The 19129-nt window shown below is 38.7% G+C and overlaps 2 protein-coding genes across 3 annotated transcripts in view; one reads left to right on the top strand and one right to left on the bottom strand.

Moving 5' to 3' along the window:
• C10H12orf50 (chromosome 10 C12orf50 homolog) overlaps positions 1 to 5998 on the bottom strand; it is a 28041-nt gene extending 22043 nt beyond the window's left edge. Inside the window, exons 1-3 of the mRNA XM_021174590.1 lie at positions 5945 to 5998; positions 3737 to 3856; positions 3236 to 3356 (exon numbers count right to left, since the gene is read on the bottom strand). Coding sequence (XP_021030249.1) covers positions 3236 to 3356; positions 3737 to 3748 — 133 coding nt within the window. The 5' untranslated portion in view covers positions 3749 to 3856; positions 5945 to 5998. The remainder of the gene's footprint in view (positions 1 to 3235; positions 3357 to 3736; positions 3857 to 5944) is intronic.
• Positions 5999 to 9121: 3123 nt separating this feature from the next.
• The window catches only part of C10H12orf29 (chromosome 10 C12orf29 homolog), an 11286-nt gene continuing 1278 nt past the window's right edge, over positions 9122 to 19129 (top strand). The window contains exons 1-7 of one of the 2 annotated variants that reach the window (XR_003837766.1): positions 9122 to 9336; positions 12048 to 12165; positions 14338 to 14433; positions 15122 to 15238; positions 16195 to 16392; positions 17664 to 17833; positions 18414 to 18550. Coding sequence is in view for 1 of the 2 variants with exons in the window: in XM_021174885.2 (XP_021030544.1) it covers positions 9247 to 9336; positions 12048 to 12165; positions 14338 to 14433; positions 15122 to 15238; positions 16195 to 16392; positions 17664 to 17833 (789 nt within the window). In the remaining variant the exon portion in view is untranslated. The remainder of the gene's footprint in view (positions 9337 to 12047; positions 12166 to 14337; positions 14434 to 15121; positions 15239 to 16194; positions 16393 to 17663; positions 17834 to 18413; positions 18551 to 19129) is intronic. The other variant, XM_021174885.2, reaches the window with a different exon arrangement.

Raw genomic sequence — 19129 nt, 5'->3', positions numbered from 1 at the left:
AAAGAATTACTAGCTAGAAAAAAGGAAGGGAGACAAAAAGGGAGAGGGGCAAGATAATAAAGAGGGGGACAATGATCAAGAATCATTATGTACATGCATGACAGTATAGACAGACCCATTGTTATGTATAATTGACATGCAATAATAAACATTAAAAAGCAAAAATAAGACATGATATTACAAGACAGGGGATAGAAAAATGGAGAGTCAATGACTGACTCCTTGGATATGACTCATGAGGAGTAACGGGAAAGGGCAAGTCACAGCAGATACAGAATGAAGACAGTGTTGAGGGCTGCAAGCTGCTAAGGAATGATGTGAAGGGAGGAAGGGGTGCCAAATGTGTCCACTTCTTCTAATGGCTGAAGTTACATAAGGACTCAGATTTGACTCATGCATTTAACAGTCTGCATAGAGTGAGTAGAAAGGTGGAAGATGCTTGGTTATCAGGAAAGAGAAGAAAGGAGGAAGGAAGGGAGGGAGGGAGGAGGAAAGAAAGAAGGAAGGAAGGAAGGGTGAAGGGAGAGAAGGGAGGAAGGAGAGCAGAGGAGAGGAGGAGGGAGAGATGGAAGAATATATTTATAGCAAGAGTAAACAAATAATTTAAAAGATACTACAGTGAGAAGAAAACAGCATTGCTACTTATGAGAGACTGGATTGAGAATACTATTTAGTAACAAAGAAGATAAAGATAAATGTAAATTTGTACAATGAGGAATGACTTGGCAAGTTTAAAGTTGATGGTGTAGACATCACAAGAAGAATTATTGAGTGCTGATTTAGTTACCATGTGGAACAGTAGACTAGACAGAGAATGATAGTTCATTCTAGGAAGTGGAAAGAGGAGACTAACACAGATGCTAGTTGGGTAGATGAAAATATAGAGAATTTCTCTACTCATTAAGTTCTTCACTAAGATATCAAGGTCATTATCTAGGAGGAGGAGATGTTGGAATATGGATAAGAGTGAAGACCTTACAAAAACATATTCCAGAAGAATAGAGATGTACGTGGGGGCCTATCCTAGAGCATGGACCCACTGAGGGCTATGTCAGGATCTTAAACCCCATCAGCATAGTCATTTGTTTTCTATAGACATGTGCCATTTAATGTATTCAGATACAAAAGAGGTAGGGAGTCATCTTCCAATATTATGGCTGGAAGAAAAATTTACTGCAGTTAGTGAATGCTAACAGATTAGGGAGTGTCTGAAAAACATTAGTTGCCAGGGAAACTCATGAAGAGGATATTACAGGGGTTATTGAGGAATTAAAAACATAGAGGGGCTAGGGTGATGATAGGGCACACATTTTCATATTGAAATTAGCAATAATTAATAAAGTAGTCCTAATATAACTAGGAGCTATGCACATGCTGAAAACAATGAGAGAGTGTAGAAGAACGTAAGCAAAACCAAAGAACGTCAACATGACACTAAGGAACCAAATAATATAAATAATTAACATCAGATTCATGCTGGATGGTGTTAGAGAGGAGTGCCAGAGACTGTCTGAAACTGACAGCAAGGACCAAGGAAAATCCCTCATCTCACACCAGAGCTGGTGGTCCTTGAGGTTTAAAGGAGAGACAGTGGGATGGAAGCAACCAAGAGTGAAGAGTCCTATAGGAGAGCTAGAGTTCTCAAAAGGAAGAATTTCTTACATAAAAGTATGAGGATGAGAGGAAAATTCAGAGATGGTGGAACTGTGTCTACAAAGAGAAAAGTGAGTGAATACAAAGGAAGGACAGGGAAGGACCACTTTAGAGTCTCTTGATCTGATTGATGTTAAAAAAGAAAAACCAGAATGAGCCAGAATGAAATTAGCTCTATTCAGAATATAAAACATGCAAGTGCATGCGTTGAGCCTATGCTGGATGAAGAGTGTCATGAGTGTGAGGAACTCTCTGCTCTCTCTCCAAGATCCAGGAAGATTCAAGGGCACTGGGCATCATCACTCTTCACATCCCTTTAGTATCTCCTTATTGTGAGCTAAAATGCTTAGGGAACAGGGTCAAACCCAGTCCATGGAATATAGATATGACCCTATTGAAGGGAGGCTTACTCCAAGAGTCAGGCTCAGCCATAACTCCTGTTGGAAAAGTTGAGACTTTCAGAAAGGTCAATTCTATTTACAACACACAAAAATAGTCCATCCAACAACACTATAGCACTTAGTCGAGAGCTTATTTTAACAGTGGGGTGACCAATGATTGCCATTTACACGGGCATCACATCCAGCTCTGCTCTGAGTTTTGTTTCCTGCTAGTCTTAAAGGAGTTAATGAAATCACCAGATTTGAACAACCAGATAAAATAACGTACTGAGAATGTTTCCCACTGGGTAAGAGTCAGACTATTTGTAAACTAAAAAGACAAAGCTAACAAATTACATACCTTCAGGACTTCCAGTAAGTTACTGCTTAGTTTAACTTTTAATTCATATGTCTAAGCAACCAATCAACTGCATATTATCTATCTAAATCTATGTATCTATGTATCTATGTATCTATGTATCTATGTATCTATGTATCTATGTATCTATGTATCTATGTATCTATGTATCTATGTATCTATGTATGTATCTATCTATCTATCTATCTATCTATCTATCTATCTATCTATCTATCTATCTATCATCTAGCTACCTACCTACTTACCTCTCTCTCTCTCTCTTTCTTTCTCTCTCCCTTTAAATATTTTAAGGAAATTGTGGTCCCTATCTCCAGATGCTTACAGTCTCATGAAGAAGAGAAAAATAATAAAAGTATTGCATGTATGATGTGTATTATGAGGTCAAACATTTCCCAAAGTATATAATAAAAGGGAGTAAGTTTTAACAACCCACTTATTGAGGTAATATGAAACTAATCTTTCAATTCCTAAAGGACTAATATCATATTCTGCTCAAATCTAGGACTATTCCATCAGAGAAATATGGTGAGCATAACACAGAAGTTCCTCCAACAAGGCTCCATTAAATATGAGGTCTTTTGTGTTATGTGAAGAATCTATTCTAAGTCTCACCTTGGAGGAGCATTTTGGTATCACAGCAGATAGCTGCTCTGCTAGAACTGGGACACCTACCCCAGAGCATGTCTTTGCTCTCTACACCTATGATAGATTCCTGAACTTCTCAAAGTCTTACAGTCTTGCATGCAAATGTGTCATCCTAGGTGGCTACTCCAAGATCACAGTATTAATAATGTATATGTCCAGTTATTACAGATATACTCACTGCTACTTGGTGGCAAAAACAATCCATTGATATTTCGGGGTTTGCTGTGGTAAAAGATACAACTGATCTTCACACAACCCAGAGGTTGGGTTTCCCAGAAGCATGAAATGCTGCAGTTTTGCTAGGAAAAGAAAGGTGGGGGAAAATAATTTAGGTATTCAATAAATGCACACTGATGTCACGTGACAAGAAGAGCCTTCATTTCTGACTTAAGGTCATCATGCTTCCTACATTTTGCCACCTCTAAGCTTTGCTATTTAAAAAAATAAAACAGTCTCTCTCTCTCTCTCCTCTCTTTCCTCTCTCTCTCTCCTCTCTCTCTCTCTCTCTCTCTCTCTCTCTCTCTCTCTCTCTCTCTCTCTCCCTACATGTTTAGGTTGAGCAAAGTGAAAAACACTTAAAATTTTTGAGGGAGGAAGAACTACTTCCCTCTTTTGCTTAAATTCCATTCAATGATGGAGGAAGGAAGGTTGCTTTAAAGAAAATGATCAGTCATTTTACCTGCATTTCCATGTGTCTAAATCTGCAAAGTGGGTCTAAACATTTTCTCTCTCTCCATAATGAGCACACAGTGTCACTGCCAAGGGCTTCTTCACAGTGTCGGAATCGGCACTGGGAACCCTAGGAAACAAATAGTGCACAAGACACAATATATTAATGTTAGTGTTTAATCACAAAATGTTAACCAATTAAGTCCGCAAAATTGGAATCATGAAAACATACAATCAATACACACCTGTAAAAACTAAATTGTAGCAACTTTTTCTCTCCTTAGTGAAAAACTGCTAAGGAAAGGTACACAAGTTACTCTCAAAATACTGCCCTTCCTGTCAGCCCACAGAATTCATTATGAGCAAAGATGTAAGAATAGAGACAACCCTGATACAATAACAGGGAAAGTTCATTTTTCTTTCTGTGGAAATCTTGACAACTATCTAAGTACGAGCCACATCCTGCATGTGAAGACAGTCTCTACCAACCACTAAGATGCACAGTCTGTGGAGATTCTGCAAGCTGTGTTGATTGTGTGATGCTGTGAAATTTGAAGTAATTATATCACACATAAAATACATGTCTTATGTTTGTGACTTATTAAGACAGTTGACTATATTTACACAGGTATTTTTATGTACCAATGAAAGTGGATGTGGATTGTGTCAATGGTCTACTATTACTTGTTTGTTTGTTCTTTAATTATACATTCTTTGGTGTATAAATCCAGAGTTGGATGAACTGTAAGCCTCTGTCTTGTAGATAATAGTGACATTCCATTACATTCCATTACAAAGACATACATTACATATGTCTTTGACATATAAGCTATGCCTTCTTTCTACTTCCTTCTTCACCTTCTTCTCCCTTCAAAGATGGACTCTTCAAGCATGGAATAAAGAGCTCTGAGTTTGGATTCATACAAATGGGGATTTATCACCATGGTTTCACTATTTGTCAACAACCACTCATCTTCTGTTCATTTTTACACTTTTAAAAATAAAATTGTATACTATCACAGGATGCCGTGATAACCTGTGGAATGTAAGGTAAAATGGTTTCTAGATTCTATCTCATCATTTCATCTCATCTCATCTCATCTCATCTCATCTCATCTCATCTCATCTCATCTCACATCTATCTATCTATCTATCTATCTATCTATCTATCTATCTATCTATCATTCTTAGAGGCTATTGTTCATCAATCATTTGGGAGAAAAAGAGAGACAAAACTCTGTGCCATTCTGAAATAAAGTGTGTCATCTAAGACCTCTTTGGAAAGGTAACATGACAAACTTGGGTTGAGTTCTCATGACCAATGAGTTGGGCTACAGATGTCAAGCAGAGCTGAAAGATGCTTAACCAGACAGAGCTTCTAGTGTTCTTCGTATTTTGATTTACTTTAGGTTCACTTGGGACACGAGCAACAAGCGAGTTCCCACATTTATTCAGTTTTTGTTAAAGACTCATTAATCCCAATTCATTTTGCCACTTGGTTGATTTGTTTATGTTACACTCTATTCCCCTTTACATGGTATTTAGTTACTTTCTATTATTTAGACTTCTGACAGAAAAAATGCAATAAAGGTTTATTAATTTCAAATAAGAAAACAGATACTACACGGTGGATAGTAACCTGAATTCAACTATTGGATTATGTATGACTGAAATACATTCACCAAAATAATATGCTATAATATAAAAACCATTTTAAGGAATTTGAAATGAATAATATATGCAAAAATGTTATATGAAAACCAACATAAAATTGACATATATAATCAACATATCATAGTTTTAAATTAACCCAAATTTCCTCACATAAATTCAGGATATGAAAAATACATAGGCTTTTCCATAAGAGTTAAGGTATCTTTTTATTGCTGTCTCTCCCTTCATTCAATTAAAAAGCTTAAGCATGTGGACTGTAAGTTGTACAATATTTACCTTTATGCATGTGGAATTAACAAAGAAATAGCAGTCATTCCCAACTTCTGCCATTTTCAATCTCTTGCTGCTAATCCAATGATTTTTTTTTATAAATATGTACAAATTGCAGGAACGCAAATATAAGAACTATCAGTGTGTAAGGGGGGAAAACTTGTTCTTTTCCACAGCCTTTGAGGCTATGAGTAGTATTCCTTTAAAACTGACCTCCTGTTGACAGTATATTACACAATAGATAATTCTTAAACAAATTTAAATTAGAAGATACCTTCTCTAGCTTTGCAGAAATGTTGAAAGTGGTTACTAGTAATCACACAAACTCAAACTTCCAGAATTTTCCTCACTATTACATAATCCATTGTGTGCTCATCATAAGTGACCTCATATGCAACTGTAGGCTACTCCACCTAAGTGGATTATTTTTCCCTATCCAATATATATCAAATATATTAAGCATTACTTGTAGCTATTATACTGTGTTTTATCTTCCAGTGTTCTGATTAAAGAAAAATAACTTCATGTTTTCAAAATTAAATTGGGTAAGTATTTTATAAGTAAGTTGTTATTTCTATATGTGGTTTGGAAGTAGAAGTAAGATAACTCTGCTACACACACACACAGTACAAGAAAATAGATACAATTGATTAATTATGATACAATTGATTACTTATATACCTGCTGCTATACACTGACTTAGGAAATATCACATTCAGATTTTAACACAGTACTATTCATTAAAATAAGTAGGAGTACCTATTCATCCAGTGGCTTTATTACATTTTCATCCATCCTGAAAAGAGAATTCGTGTCATCCAATAGCAAATGCTGTATTTCCAGAGTGCTCGAAAATTTGTAGAATTTGTTGAAAACCATGGGAAGTCCTCTGATTCCCAGACCAAGACATTTTAATGAGCAGTTTTGAAAATCTTCATGCTAGCACCTTTCCTATGGGAATCAGAATCTAGTATAAGTGAGGACTATTCATCACAGGGCACCTAGAATTTGACTGGAGACAACTGAACACACTGGATCAAAGCATGTTTTGAAATACTTCAAACTTTGGATTGAAATCTCAACGAATCAAGACAAACACTGATTTCCACTTTAAGTAAAATGGTAAATTGTCATGAATTTTTTTGAATCCATAGTATAGAGTATTAATCTTGGAAATAACACTAAATTTAGAAAAAGATGGTTTGCTTATAACAGGATGGAGGCAGTGTTAAAAGTAAAGGGGCAGATGAAGATTCGGCACCGCCCTTGAAAATGTTGATAAATACGTAAACATAAGCCTTGCCCTTCGGTTAGCCCTTTTTCTCTTCAGCTCTGCAACAGCAAAGTGCCCACCTTAACAGGCAAGTGGGAGAAACAGCTCTAAGAAGAGGGGCTCATCCGGTCTCCTCCAGATGAGTTCCCTGAAGAAGGGCGGAGTTTCACTAGATGGCGTTCCAGTCTGGTTTTCAAACCTAGTTAAGTGATTTCACACAGGAAAAGATCTGAAAGGTGCTGATACCTCTTGACAGCTGCATGGCAAAATCAGCCCCCCAAATAAATAAATAAATAAATAAATAAATAAATAAATAAATAAATAATAAAATTTAAAAATATTCCTTCATTGTGTAACTTTTGTTAATCCTAGAATACCCCAACCCCTTCCTTTTCCTCTTTTAGGTTCGTTCCTTTTCCTATCACTTCTTTTTATTTCCCACTCTCACCCCACGTCCTGTTGCAGATTTCATTTTAGTCGTCTACAGAAAGCTACGATTCTACTTGAGAGGACTTTTTTTTTTTTTTTTTTTTTTTTGACTCCCTGTAATGAAAAGTGATAGGAAATTTGTCTTCGAAAACAGACTCAGAAATTCTGTCTTGTGCCGGTCAGGATAGACTCACATGGAGTTTCTTCTTGGTGTGTGCTAGATTAATAACACATCAGAGAAGAAGAAGAAGAAAAAAAAAAGAGTCTTTTTCAATTTATTCTGTAGCACCCCTCTAAAGGCAGGGGTGGAGTGGGGCTCCCAGCTCTGTATGGGAATCAGGCGAAGCTAAAGGCTGGCATCCATTAGACTAGAAGCACAGTTTACATCTATAACCTGATCCTGTGATGCTTTCTTGCTGTGGACTCTCCTGTTCCTGTTGGAAACCCTTCTCCAGGCATTTAAGAAACCAAAATATAGCTGTTGGTCCTTCCAGAGAGAGACTTAGAGCAAGTGGAATGTTTTTGGAAGATTATCTTTTCTAAGAAATGGCAGAATGTTGGATCTAGAATATTCTGTGGCAGTTTGGGAAATGACAGTTGAGAGCTTTAAAAGGTCATTTAATTGTCTGAAAGCCCACAAGACCGGCTGTTGCTTAGGATTCCTCTAGAGCCTCCAAGAAGGTACCAACACTTGACTTTAAAAGGCTAAAACGTTTCTAGTTTCAATACAGCCCAGCCAGAAACTTGTCGGTCCTCTCTCCCTACACCAACCCCTTTGTTTTGTGTAAAATTGTGTGTGTTTAGGTATTTTTCCCTCCCTCCCTCCCGAGTCAGTAATCACAAAACTGTAAACTTGTTTTTAAGAACATTTTATTCTTTGAGAGTCCCTTGACATATACATCCTTCCAAGTGAGACAAGGTTATTTGATTTTTTTTTTCAAGAACTAAGTAAAACTGTAGGCAGTAGGATACCTGCTGATTAAACATTTATAAAAATATTAATTGGAATTATAAAACAATAGTGGAAACATAAATTGGCTTCTTCAATTACCTAAGATAGTAAGGGCAAAAATCTTCCTGTGATTTCAGGTTTTAATCAGATAGGTCTACTACTAGAATATATTTTTTATTCAAGCATCAATTTTATTATTTCCTTGTAATGTCCTTTTAGACAGTAAGTCAAATGAAGCTGTTTCAAGTCTTTTGTTGGATCCCCAAGAAAAACTTGACAGAGNTTTTTGTTATTTCTATGTTTTTGAACTTGTTTAAATTTTACTCTCATTGGAAAGGTTATCAAGAAACAAATTGTACACTGTGTGGTGATTAATTCAAACAAATTCAGTTTTGTTCATTGTAAGATTTGTTTATTTTTCCTGGGAAGTCAGTTTTTCTGTCAGAACATTAGGGAATGTCTGAAAGTATTTTCTAAACTTCTCTGGGTTTCCAATCCCTTACATTTGATAGAAAATAAGCAGGTAAGAGGGTTTCATTAGAAACGTGCTAAAAATGCATCCTAAAGTGGTTTATTACTTATAACTTAACATTAATTCCCGAAAACATTATAGATACTAAGTAGTGGCCAAGAATACAACATGGGGTAACGGTTCTTTTATTTTTATTTTTAATTGGACTTCAAAACATAGGGGAATCACGCATGTGGAGGCGCATGCTCTGTAGCCTCACGGTCGCACTACAATTCCCAGAATGCACCGCGACTAGGCGGTCGCTTCCGGTAGTGAGTCCCCGCCTCTCTCCGGAGAGGACCTTGATGGTGCAGTTAGGATCTTCTGGCTGGTGTTTGGATTCTTGCTTGTTGCTGCAGACTACCTACGCCCGGGGCCCAGCGCAGTGGAGTCAGGTTGCGCGTGGGCAACATGAAGCGCCTGGGCTCGGTGCAGCGGAAGATGCCGTGTGTGTTTGTGACGGAGGTGAAAGCTGAGCCTTCAGCCAAGCGAGAGCATCAGGTACCCGGCGGCGTGTGCTGCTGGGCGGCTCCTCCAGTGCTGCGCTGCTGCCCCGGAGCCCTGCACGTTTTACCCGGGATGTCTGAGTGAAGTTCCCATTTCCCCTGACCTCCAGCTTCTTGTATCTTCTTAGTTGTAAGGAGTGTGGGAGAGTCCTTTTTAAATTGTATCCTCCCCGATCAGGTGATCCAAACGTGTTCTGGCAGATTTGAAAACCTACGTCGTCATCTTCCCTTGACAGCACTGGAGTAATGAGATATCATGGTAGTCTAACATGGAACTACTGTCAAAAGTCTGAAGAGAAGGCATTGTTTACCTGTGTGTGCTAGGCACCTTATGGCATTGCTGACAGCTAGCCTAACTAGGTCACGCAAATCAGACCTCATGTAATTTCTTGCTTAATTTGAGTTCTCATCCTAAGGTGTACTAGTCGTATTGCTACGTGTTTTACACATAGTGAGCCTTTAGTGAAAGTAAGAGAATGAATATATAGAGAGCTTGTATCAGTATGGTTCTTTGATATGTAGCAGAGTTCTTAACTTCTCACTCAGGATCTGCATGTGCATCTGAAGTGACTTTTCAACATTACCGCTGAACCTTTGGCCCTCTGGTCTTTTTATTATTTTCTTATTTTTTGTAATTAGCATACAAAGAGGTTTCCTCGTGTCATTTTCATAATAATTTAGGTTGTCCCCTCTCCCCTTCAACAAACTTCACAAGCTCCCTGCAGTCTCCAAATCTCCGGCTCGCCCCCGCCCCCCCCCCCACGCCCCTCACTACCTCTTCCATTTTGGTGCTCTATCACTCTCCCATCACCTTTAGCCTGACTCTTAACACAGATGAACAGATAAACTCTGGGCTGGGGCAATATGGGAGACTCCCTTCATTAGCGGGGCTTCTTCTCTGACCTTGTCTGGGGGAATTCTAAGCCCTCACATAGCCTGCAGCCTCAATTAGCTCACAGGATCTTTCTCTTTCTAACGGAAAGAACCCCACTTGAGATTCCTTAAATGCTTCTTCCCTAATGTGGCATTTTGGTACCCTAAACCCTCAGCCAATGAACGACCTTTTTGCCCATCCCACCCTCAGACACTCAAAACATAAGCCTCGAATCACCCAAAGTAATATGCCTCCTGATAGTTGGTCGCCGTGTGGGTATTCACAGTACATATTCACAGGGCTTCCAAACCCCCTTGGCACCCACTATGACCTCTGCCATCTCTGTTCACTTGTGGACCATACTGGTCTATGATCCAAGAGACTGGGGAGACCCACAGGTTAGCAGCTCAGGATGAGCCTGAGTCTTGTACATGCTAGATGACAAACGCTTCTCCGTTGAGCTCCATCTCTGTCCTGTAAGATGCTTTTAAAAATCTGTGACTTGAAGGTCTTATGCAGATATGTAAGATCATCACAGCTGACCAGAGATGACATGCTAAGAGAAGAGAAATGTGATGTTTGATCATGTTGTTGAGGAGATCAGTTATGAAAAGAGTGTATTCATGAAGCATTTTGACTTTGGCTTTTTAAAGAAATTGTCAATTTTAGGAACTGCTTGCTGGTTTTGTTTTGTTTCGGGGGAACATTGAAAGGAAGACTAGAATTATCCCAGGAGTTCTTAGTGATACATATCTCTACGATGAGCTCATACATCTTGTTCTTACTTTTACATGTTTTAACATGTTTCTATGGTAAGCATGTGGATTTCAGCTTTGCAAGAAAGTCTTAAAAATGTAAAGTAGGAGCCATCTTTTTATCATTTTCTGAAAATATGGCCTGAGACAGAGGCCATCTCTGCTAGACCCCCACTACAACTGAGAGCCAAGTGGGATTTGAAAAAATAAATTTTGTAAATATCTCATTATATTAATACTCCAAGACTTAATCTTGGAGTGTGGGGAATCATGACTAGTAAATACACAGGTTGAACCAGAACAGCCTCTGGAATTAAGCAAGCATGAGATCTAACTTTACCTGTACTTTGTTCTAAACACACCCAAACACATGTACCGACTTGCATTCTACAGATGCGAGAATGTCCTGACTGTGGGCCTTTTCTTCCACACCTGATCTTATCACACCTGATCAAATGTTTCTCCACAGAGGACTCCCTGAGCCGTTCTCCTATCCCTTTTCCTCTTTGGTACTTCTCGGTGTTGTAGCCCACTAAAGCTGAGCACTTCTTTATCCGTCTCTGTATTCCCAGTGTCAAGAATAGTGTTTATTGTAGATAATGCATAGTCACAAAGAATAGGATTGTGCACCTTGAACCTGTGCTGAGGATGCAACACAGAGTAAGGCATGTTTCCTGGCTTCACTGTGGTGGGTAAGAAGCATGCAGTCTGTGTAGAAGTCGAATTTTACTGTGATCACATTTTTAAAAAAAGGGTAGGTGAGCTGATGTGGTAGAACAGGAAGGGAGTCCCAGAACTAGAGCCTAAAGCAAACAGGTCAGTAAACAGGGCAGTCTGGGCTGCACATTGACACAGGCCTAAAAAGAATTAAAACAAAAACAAAACAAAACAAAACCAAAAACTAAAAACAAAAAAGCAAATAATTCAGGAAACTTTATAAATTACTTCAACCTTTCTTACAGAATGGAAAGAAGACAGACCTTTAGACCTGATGAAACTAGGCAGAGTTCAGGGGAGCCTATGTGTGAAGGCAGAGGCTGTGGATCTTACACCCGTTTTTCTCTCTCTTCTTTTAAGCCCTTTAAAGTTTTGGCAACTGAAACTCTAAGTGAAAAGGCGTTAGATGCAGACGTGTATAATGCGGTTGCAACAGAAAAAGTGGATGGAACATGCTGCTATGTTACTAACTACAAAGGTAAAATCCAACTGGCATGTTTACGCAAAGTACTGTTGTATAAATTCTGCACCATCTGAGGTGGGTATTGACTCTTAACTCTTGAAAACCTAACTGTCGTAGTGAGTAAAATAAATCAGTGGATTTGTTTCCTTTTCTTGGGGAAAGAAAAGACATGTGGCTACCATTAACTTGTTACCATGAAAGGCCAGGTAGCCCGACAGATAGGTGTTACATGGTCCCTCATTTGCATAATAAGCCTTTCTATATCAATAATGACGAAACTAAGTCTCAGCCGGGTTCAGTAATGTCAGGTAATGAATGGCCGCACAGTAATGGAACCTGGCTTTGTCTACCTCGGAAGCTTGTCACGGCAGTATCCCAGTGCAGTGTCCAGTGCTTTCATTCCCACTGGCCAGGTCTCTGATCAGGGACATACTCTAGAAAGTTCACAGTGATGATATTTAGGGAAAGCCATTATTTGTAATTACTAAACGATGGGGAGATTAACTCTCAGTTCCGAGGACAAAAATAGGCAGATGAGCTAGATATAGTCTTTGGTGTCAAGGAATGTTCTGAAATGCACCTTAAAACTTTTTTCTACTGTGATAAGATACACAGAAAGATTTACCATCAGAACTGTACTTTGAAATGGTGTGTCGCACTGGCATTAAGGACATTCACATGATCTTACCATCACCACTACTCACCTGCAGAATACTTCATCTTCCAGAACTTCAACTGCTTGCTGGGAACTCCCTCATCCACCTCCCCTCTCCACAGAGCCCAACCCTCAGCCTCTTAGCGCAAACTTTGTCTCTTAATTTGACTGTAGGTAACACATGTGAATGGCCTCTTGGTGGCTGGCTTACTCTCTTAGCTTAGTACAGTGTTTTACCCTATTGGAATAAGTCATATGTCAGATCATGTATAATTTTAAGATTGCTTATTGTATACATAGCACATTTTGTTCACTTCATTCACTGATGGGCATGCGGATTGCCATTGTGAAAAATGAAACAAACAGCGCTAGATTCGTCTCCTGAAGTACTGCCTTCACATAGGATTACTGGATCCTATGTTAATATTAATTTAGAAAATCTCAGTACCCGTTACTCATTTTCCATAATGGTCACACTAGACGTTCTTGCTTCTAGATATTCCAATTTTCTGTGACTGTTCTTATTGGTGATAGTAGCCATACTAATGATAATGTATGAAGCACACTTTTTATATTTACCAGTGAAAAGCACAAAAGGTTTATTCAACCAGAAACTATAGTTTTAATCTAGTTCTTTATATTATGTATGTGGGTGACTAGTAATAGGATTGTAATTAACAATTTTTATGAAACTGATTTATATATTTGCGTAAGCTCTATTGGGCTCTTATTCATGTGTGATGCGCATGATGGGTGAAATTACTGTTGGAGCTTTCCTGCTCAAGAATGCTCACAGGACGCAGATGACAGATGAATAAATACAAAATCAAATAAGGATATCAGAAGTAAGTCTATCTCAGAGCAGAGCAGCAGTCTGGAGATGCCACGGCAAGTCTGTCTCTTATCCTGCTTTTGTCCCGCAGGACACATTTTTCTCAGCGTGGGAACCACTGCTGGGATTAGGAACTTGAAGTCGAGTCTTAGTTGTGGAATTTTCTGGTTTTACTTGTTGCCTACAGATCTTCCAGCTACCTAAGCAGTGGCACCAGCAAGCTATGCAGAAGTCTCAGGGAAGCCCGGCGCAATTCAAACGTCTCACTGTTAGCAATATTGGCACAGTGCCCTCAAACTGTTACACCCAGATTACAAAACCAGTGTGTGTAACATCTTGACCTTGAATTAAGCCCACACTGCAGGGTAATGTTCAGGGCATGTGTCAGTACAATCGCCTGGCTATGCTCGCTCTCCTTTAGGAAGGGACCAGGGAGCATTCTGATCAAAGGGTTGTGAATTCTTGTCATCCTCTTTAACAAAGGACGAGCATCCTCTCTCACACTGGGATGAGGCCTCCGCTGCACACCGGAGACTCTGTTTCTCTTGTCTTTCAAGGACCGTTGTTTTTCTTACAGAAAAAAAAAACAAACAAAAATATAAACAACAAAACCTTTAGTTTTCTTTGTTTGAATTTTGAAATGTCTTTCAAGACAAACTTTGTTTTCTTTTGACTTTTCCTTTTATTTCTCCATTTTCAGGTCAGCCATACCTTTGGGCTCGACTAGATAGAAAACCTAACAAGCAGGCTGACAAGAGATTTAAAAAATTTCTACATTCAAAAGAAAGTGCAAAAGGTTAGTGGGTTGTTGTTTAAACTTTTCAGATTTAAATGGTTGCAATTTGTGGTTTGTGGCTATAGTTCTTCTGGGTATATCCATCTTGAATTTCCATCTTTGGGAAAAATAATTTTATATATCATATATATAGTCATTATAGATATATATACACACATACATACATACATATATACATATATATTTACTTATACATAAAATAATCACTTTTAGGAATAAAAAATTAACAGTGCTCTGACAGACAGAGGCAATCTGGCAGACACACACGCACACACATAAATATTGGAAAACAATCTATGCTGTTTAAACATACAGTATTGTCTGAGATATATTTTCATGATAAAAATATTTTTCTAAGTCGTTATAAATATGAAGATTTTTTTATTATTGCACTGATTATTATTGCACTGTATTATACACATTCATTACTTATCTATTCTGATTCGTATAGATCTTATAAAGTACTAAGTAGTGAGCACATTAAAACTCATAAATCCTCACAGAATATTGGCACTTTAGACGGTGGTGTGCATACGCGGTAGTGTACTGAAAGTTGAGTATTTATAGTTAGTCCCCTACTTTGGAATGTAGTTACATGGCAGTGATAACAGAGGACTTGGCACATCTGAAGAGTGATGGCTTTGTTACTTCCAGTTTGTATGTCAGCTTTGTATTTCATGTCTTACAGAGTTTCACTGGAACACTGAGGAAGACTTCAAGCCTGTCCCAGAGTGCTGGATACCAGCAAAGGAAATAGAAAAACAAAACGGGAAGCCAGTACCTGATGAAAATGGACACATTCCTGGTATCATGTAACCTCCTTCCAAGTGTGTTTTGTGTTTAAGTGAAAGAAATAAACAAAAAAGGTCCAATCAGGAATTTGTTTTAATCTAGCTCTTCAGTTTATTTATATTCATAGTGCAAAATTTTCTGAATCAAGTTTATTGAAAAGTCTAAACAGTTTATATTAAAAAAATAGGAGGGGAAAAAATAGGAGGGGATATCCCTTTAGGTTTGAATCTTTCTTAAGGATGAACATACTTTATCAGATGTTGCTTAGAGGGACTTGTTTATTTGTAGCAAGTTTCCTGTATTGAGGGACCTTATTCTATCAATAAAAGTAACAAACAGGAAATTAGTAAACTGTCGAGTGTGACTGGAACAGTGGTCTAAACTGAAACACTTGCTGTATCTATTTGTTGTCTTGGACACTAGAGAGAAACTCACTTTATTAAATGAAAAAAGTTGCTGGGCGGTGGTGGTGTGTGCCTTTAATCTCAGAAATAAGGGAGGCAGAGGCAGGTGGATTTCTGAGTTCAAGGCCAGCATGATCTACAGAGTGAGTTCCAGGACAGCCAGAGCTACACAGAGAAACCCTGTCTCGGGAAAAAAACAAACAAACAAACAAAAAATGAAAAAAGTTTTGACAATACTAGGCAGTTAAAAAAGATGCTAAAGCTTTTTTAAAAGAAGAAAAGAGTTTAATGCTGTCTCAGTATAGTGTTCAGTTGCTCCTGAACCAAGATGAGTTTTTTTGAAGAATATGTTTAATTTATGTTAATACCCAACAGGATACACAAATGAACACTTTATGATTATAACAAAAATAGTAAACCTGTTAACTTCCTCACTGATTATCAATGTCCTTGTGATAAGGGAATCTAGAAAAGAAGTAATGTTTATAACGAAAAAAAACCCCCAAAACCAAGTCTGCTGTATCTTTTAAAAGAACCAGTGTGATAATAATTTCTTCTTTACCAGGTTGGGTACCAGTAGAGAAGGGCAGCAAGCAATATTGCTGGCACTCTTCGGTAGTGAATTACGAGTTTGGAATTGCCCTGGTACTAAGGCACCATCCTGATGATCCCGGAGTTTTGGAAATTAGTGCTGTTCCCCTGTCAGAGCTTTTAGAGCAAACTCTGGAGCTGATAGGAACAAATATCAATGGAAACCCCTATGGTAAGCGAAGGCATTTCTTATAAAGAGAAGTCCTAAAGTCAAGTTAAGCATACTGAAGAGCTAACTAACACATTTGTGTCCATTTGCTAGGAGCACATCTGTCTCTGCAAATCTTATGTTCATGGGAAAATTTATATATGGCTAATCATTTGAGTTTATTAATGCAAAAGGTTGATTTTATCCCATTCTCCTTCCCCATGATAGCTTTATCAACTGTGCATGAAAAGGAATCACTGAGATGTAGCTGGGTGAAAAGGTGCTGTCCCGTCAGGTCATTAATAAATAGAGGCAAGAGTACGAATTGGCAACATACTGTATTCAGCATCAGAATGCATGCCATAATTAATTGAGTCAGTCAGTGGCATTCTGGAGTACAGAGTTGAAAGAAGAGTCATAAAATAGAATAAAGACACTAAAGCTCTAATAACAGTTCTAGAGAGAGCAAAAGCAGAGTGAAGTTAGCGGGAAGTGGCCCAGTCCATAAGAGTTTGGATCCCTCACATCCATGTTAAAAGCTGGGTACAGCATTGCATGCCTATAGTCCAGGAGCCAGCAAGGTATACATAAGAGGTTCTCTGGGCCTTGCAGTGTATCCAGTATAGCCTAGTCATTGAGCCTCAGGTACATCAAGACACCCTTTTTTCAAAATATACGGAGAAAGCAATAGAAGATACCCAGTACTGATCTACTGTCTCCATAATGCAGGCTGCAAACATGCACACACCTGTACTCCACAAAAACAGGTATGCAGACAAAAATTTAAGTATGTCTGGGTGATGGGTATTAAGCTTATAGAATCAAAGACGACATTAGGTAAACGTGGAATAAAAGCAGAGTATAGCTAATGATATAACACATGCTATCATGATTTTTTTATGTAAACAATGTTTGATAGCCAATCTTTGAAGCTTTATTGGCCTCCATAGCTTTGAGATGGACTATCAGCAGTACTTCTATGAATTGATAAGGCTGCATCGTCCAGTGAAACTACTTACCATGGATGCCTGTCTGGACTTGGTCCACAGGTCGGTGCCCCGACACTCAGTGTAGAGAGTACATGAAAGTGAATTTAGAGTTTATGGAAGAAGTACCACACTTGAGTGAGGAAAGGACTTACTGCACTCTACAGAGAATCTAACTTTTTGTTAACATTATTCCTAAATGCTTAGACGTTTATGCACTTGGCAAGATACATTTTCTCTTTCTAAAAAGAAGGTGACTGAAAATGTTTTTTGGTTTCTGGTTTTGTTTTTGAAATTTTTACCATTTAGGGCTGGGAAGCAAGAAATCCCCGTTACATTTTCTCACACCACACGGAGCATTCCAGGTCAGAAATCTGCCCACACTGAAACACAATGACCTGCTGTCCTGGTTTGAAGACTGCAGAGAGGGTCAAATTGAAGGGATTGTGTGGCATTGCGGTGACGGCTGTTTAATTAAGGTAATGACAAGAAAGAAACAACTTAAGTTTGTTCTTAAAGGTGTGGTACTCAGTTTCTCTGTCCAGGTTGTATTATTTCTGGCATGCAGTTAGTATATTAACCCCATTTCGTATGCCATCAGGCTAAAAGAGTCAAGTTTATGGGACGTGTCAGACTGATGACGATGTTCAGCCAGGCACTGTCTATGTCAGATGAGCTTCTGAGTTAGTGGTAACAGTCAGTCCCTCCTGGGAACTCAGGTGGCACAGTCGATCTCTGAGACATGCTGTGTCTAGCGTACCTCAGCACTTCCTAAACTAACTTAGAGAATTTGTTGAGCAGAGAAGTGCCCAGTGGTAGGTTACACAGAGTGAACTACCTTACCCTTGTGCCCTGTCCCCTGGACTTGTCTGATTTCTCACTGGTCGATGAAATTTATAATGTTCAAATCTGAGTTTAAGCACTCCCATCTCCACATTATTCACTGAAATTAGAAGCCTGCATTCGTTGTCTAAGTCCTCTTGCCATTCCTTCATACATCTGGTTACTGGTTCTTCAAAGGTCTCATCTATTGAATCTCTGTTCTTTATATCCAACTAGGTGCTCACTTTAATTTAGGCCAGTATACAGTGGCTTGAATTATCCTATTACACCCTAAAGCACTCATCTTTCATTTCTACTCTGCTTGTGTTCAGTCTTCACAACTGACTTATTACTTCCTGCATAAAGCTGTTCAGGTATGATAAGACTTGCCACACTACAGCCCCTTCTTAACTCCCCATCACCACTTTCCTTTATCATATGAGAAAACACATTGTCTGGTCGTTGTGTGACTGTTTAGTTCTAGGTAGATATAAACGAATGCCTACTTCCCATAGACAAGGTACTGAGGACAGACCCAGTAGTGAACCAGGGACTTTATTGGGGTTACTTACAGGAATATGGGTAGGGAGCTGCTTACAAGGAACAATGTGGACCCAAAGGCTGCAGCATCAGTAGGAAGCCCTCCCAGCTTGAGTGATGATTCACAAAAACAGCATCCTGGGGACTCCCTGCACATTGTGCAGGCAGCTCCCAGCTCCTTTGGTGGGAAGAAATCTTCTCTCTGGCAATTGTAACCTTGCAGAAAGTTTTGGGAATGTTGAGCTTTAGCGACTGTCTTAGTCAGGGTTTCTAATCCTGCACAAACATCATGACCAAGAAGCAAGTTGGGGAGGAAAGGGTTTATTTGGCTTACACTTCCATACTGCTGTTCATCACCAAAGGAAGTCAGGACTGGAACTCAAGCAGGTCAGAAAGCAGGAGCTGATGCAGAA

The sequence above is a fragment of the Mus caroli genome, chromosome 10, assembly GCF_900094665.2.
Source record: "Mus caroli chromosome 10, CAROLI_EIJ_v1.1, whole genome shotgun sequence".
Taxonomy (NCBI): domain Eukaryota; kingdom Metazoa; phylum Chordata; class Mammalia; order Rodentia; family Muridae; genus Mus; species Mus caroli.
This window is presented reverse-complemented; position numbering and strand designations above follow the sequence as displayed.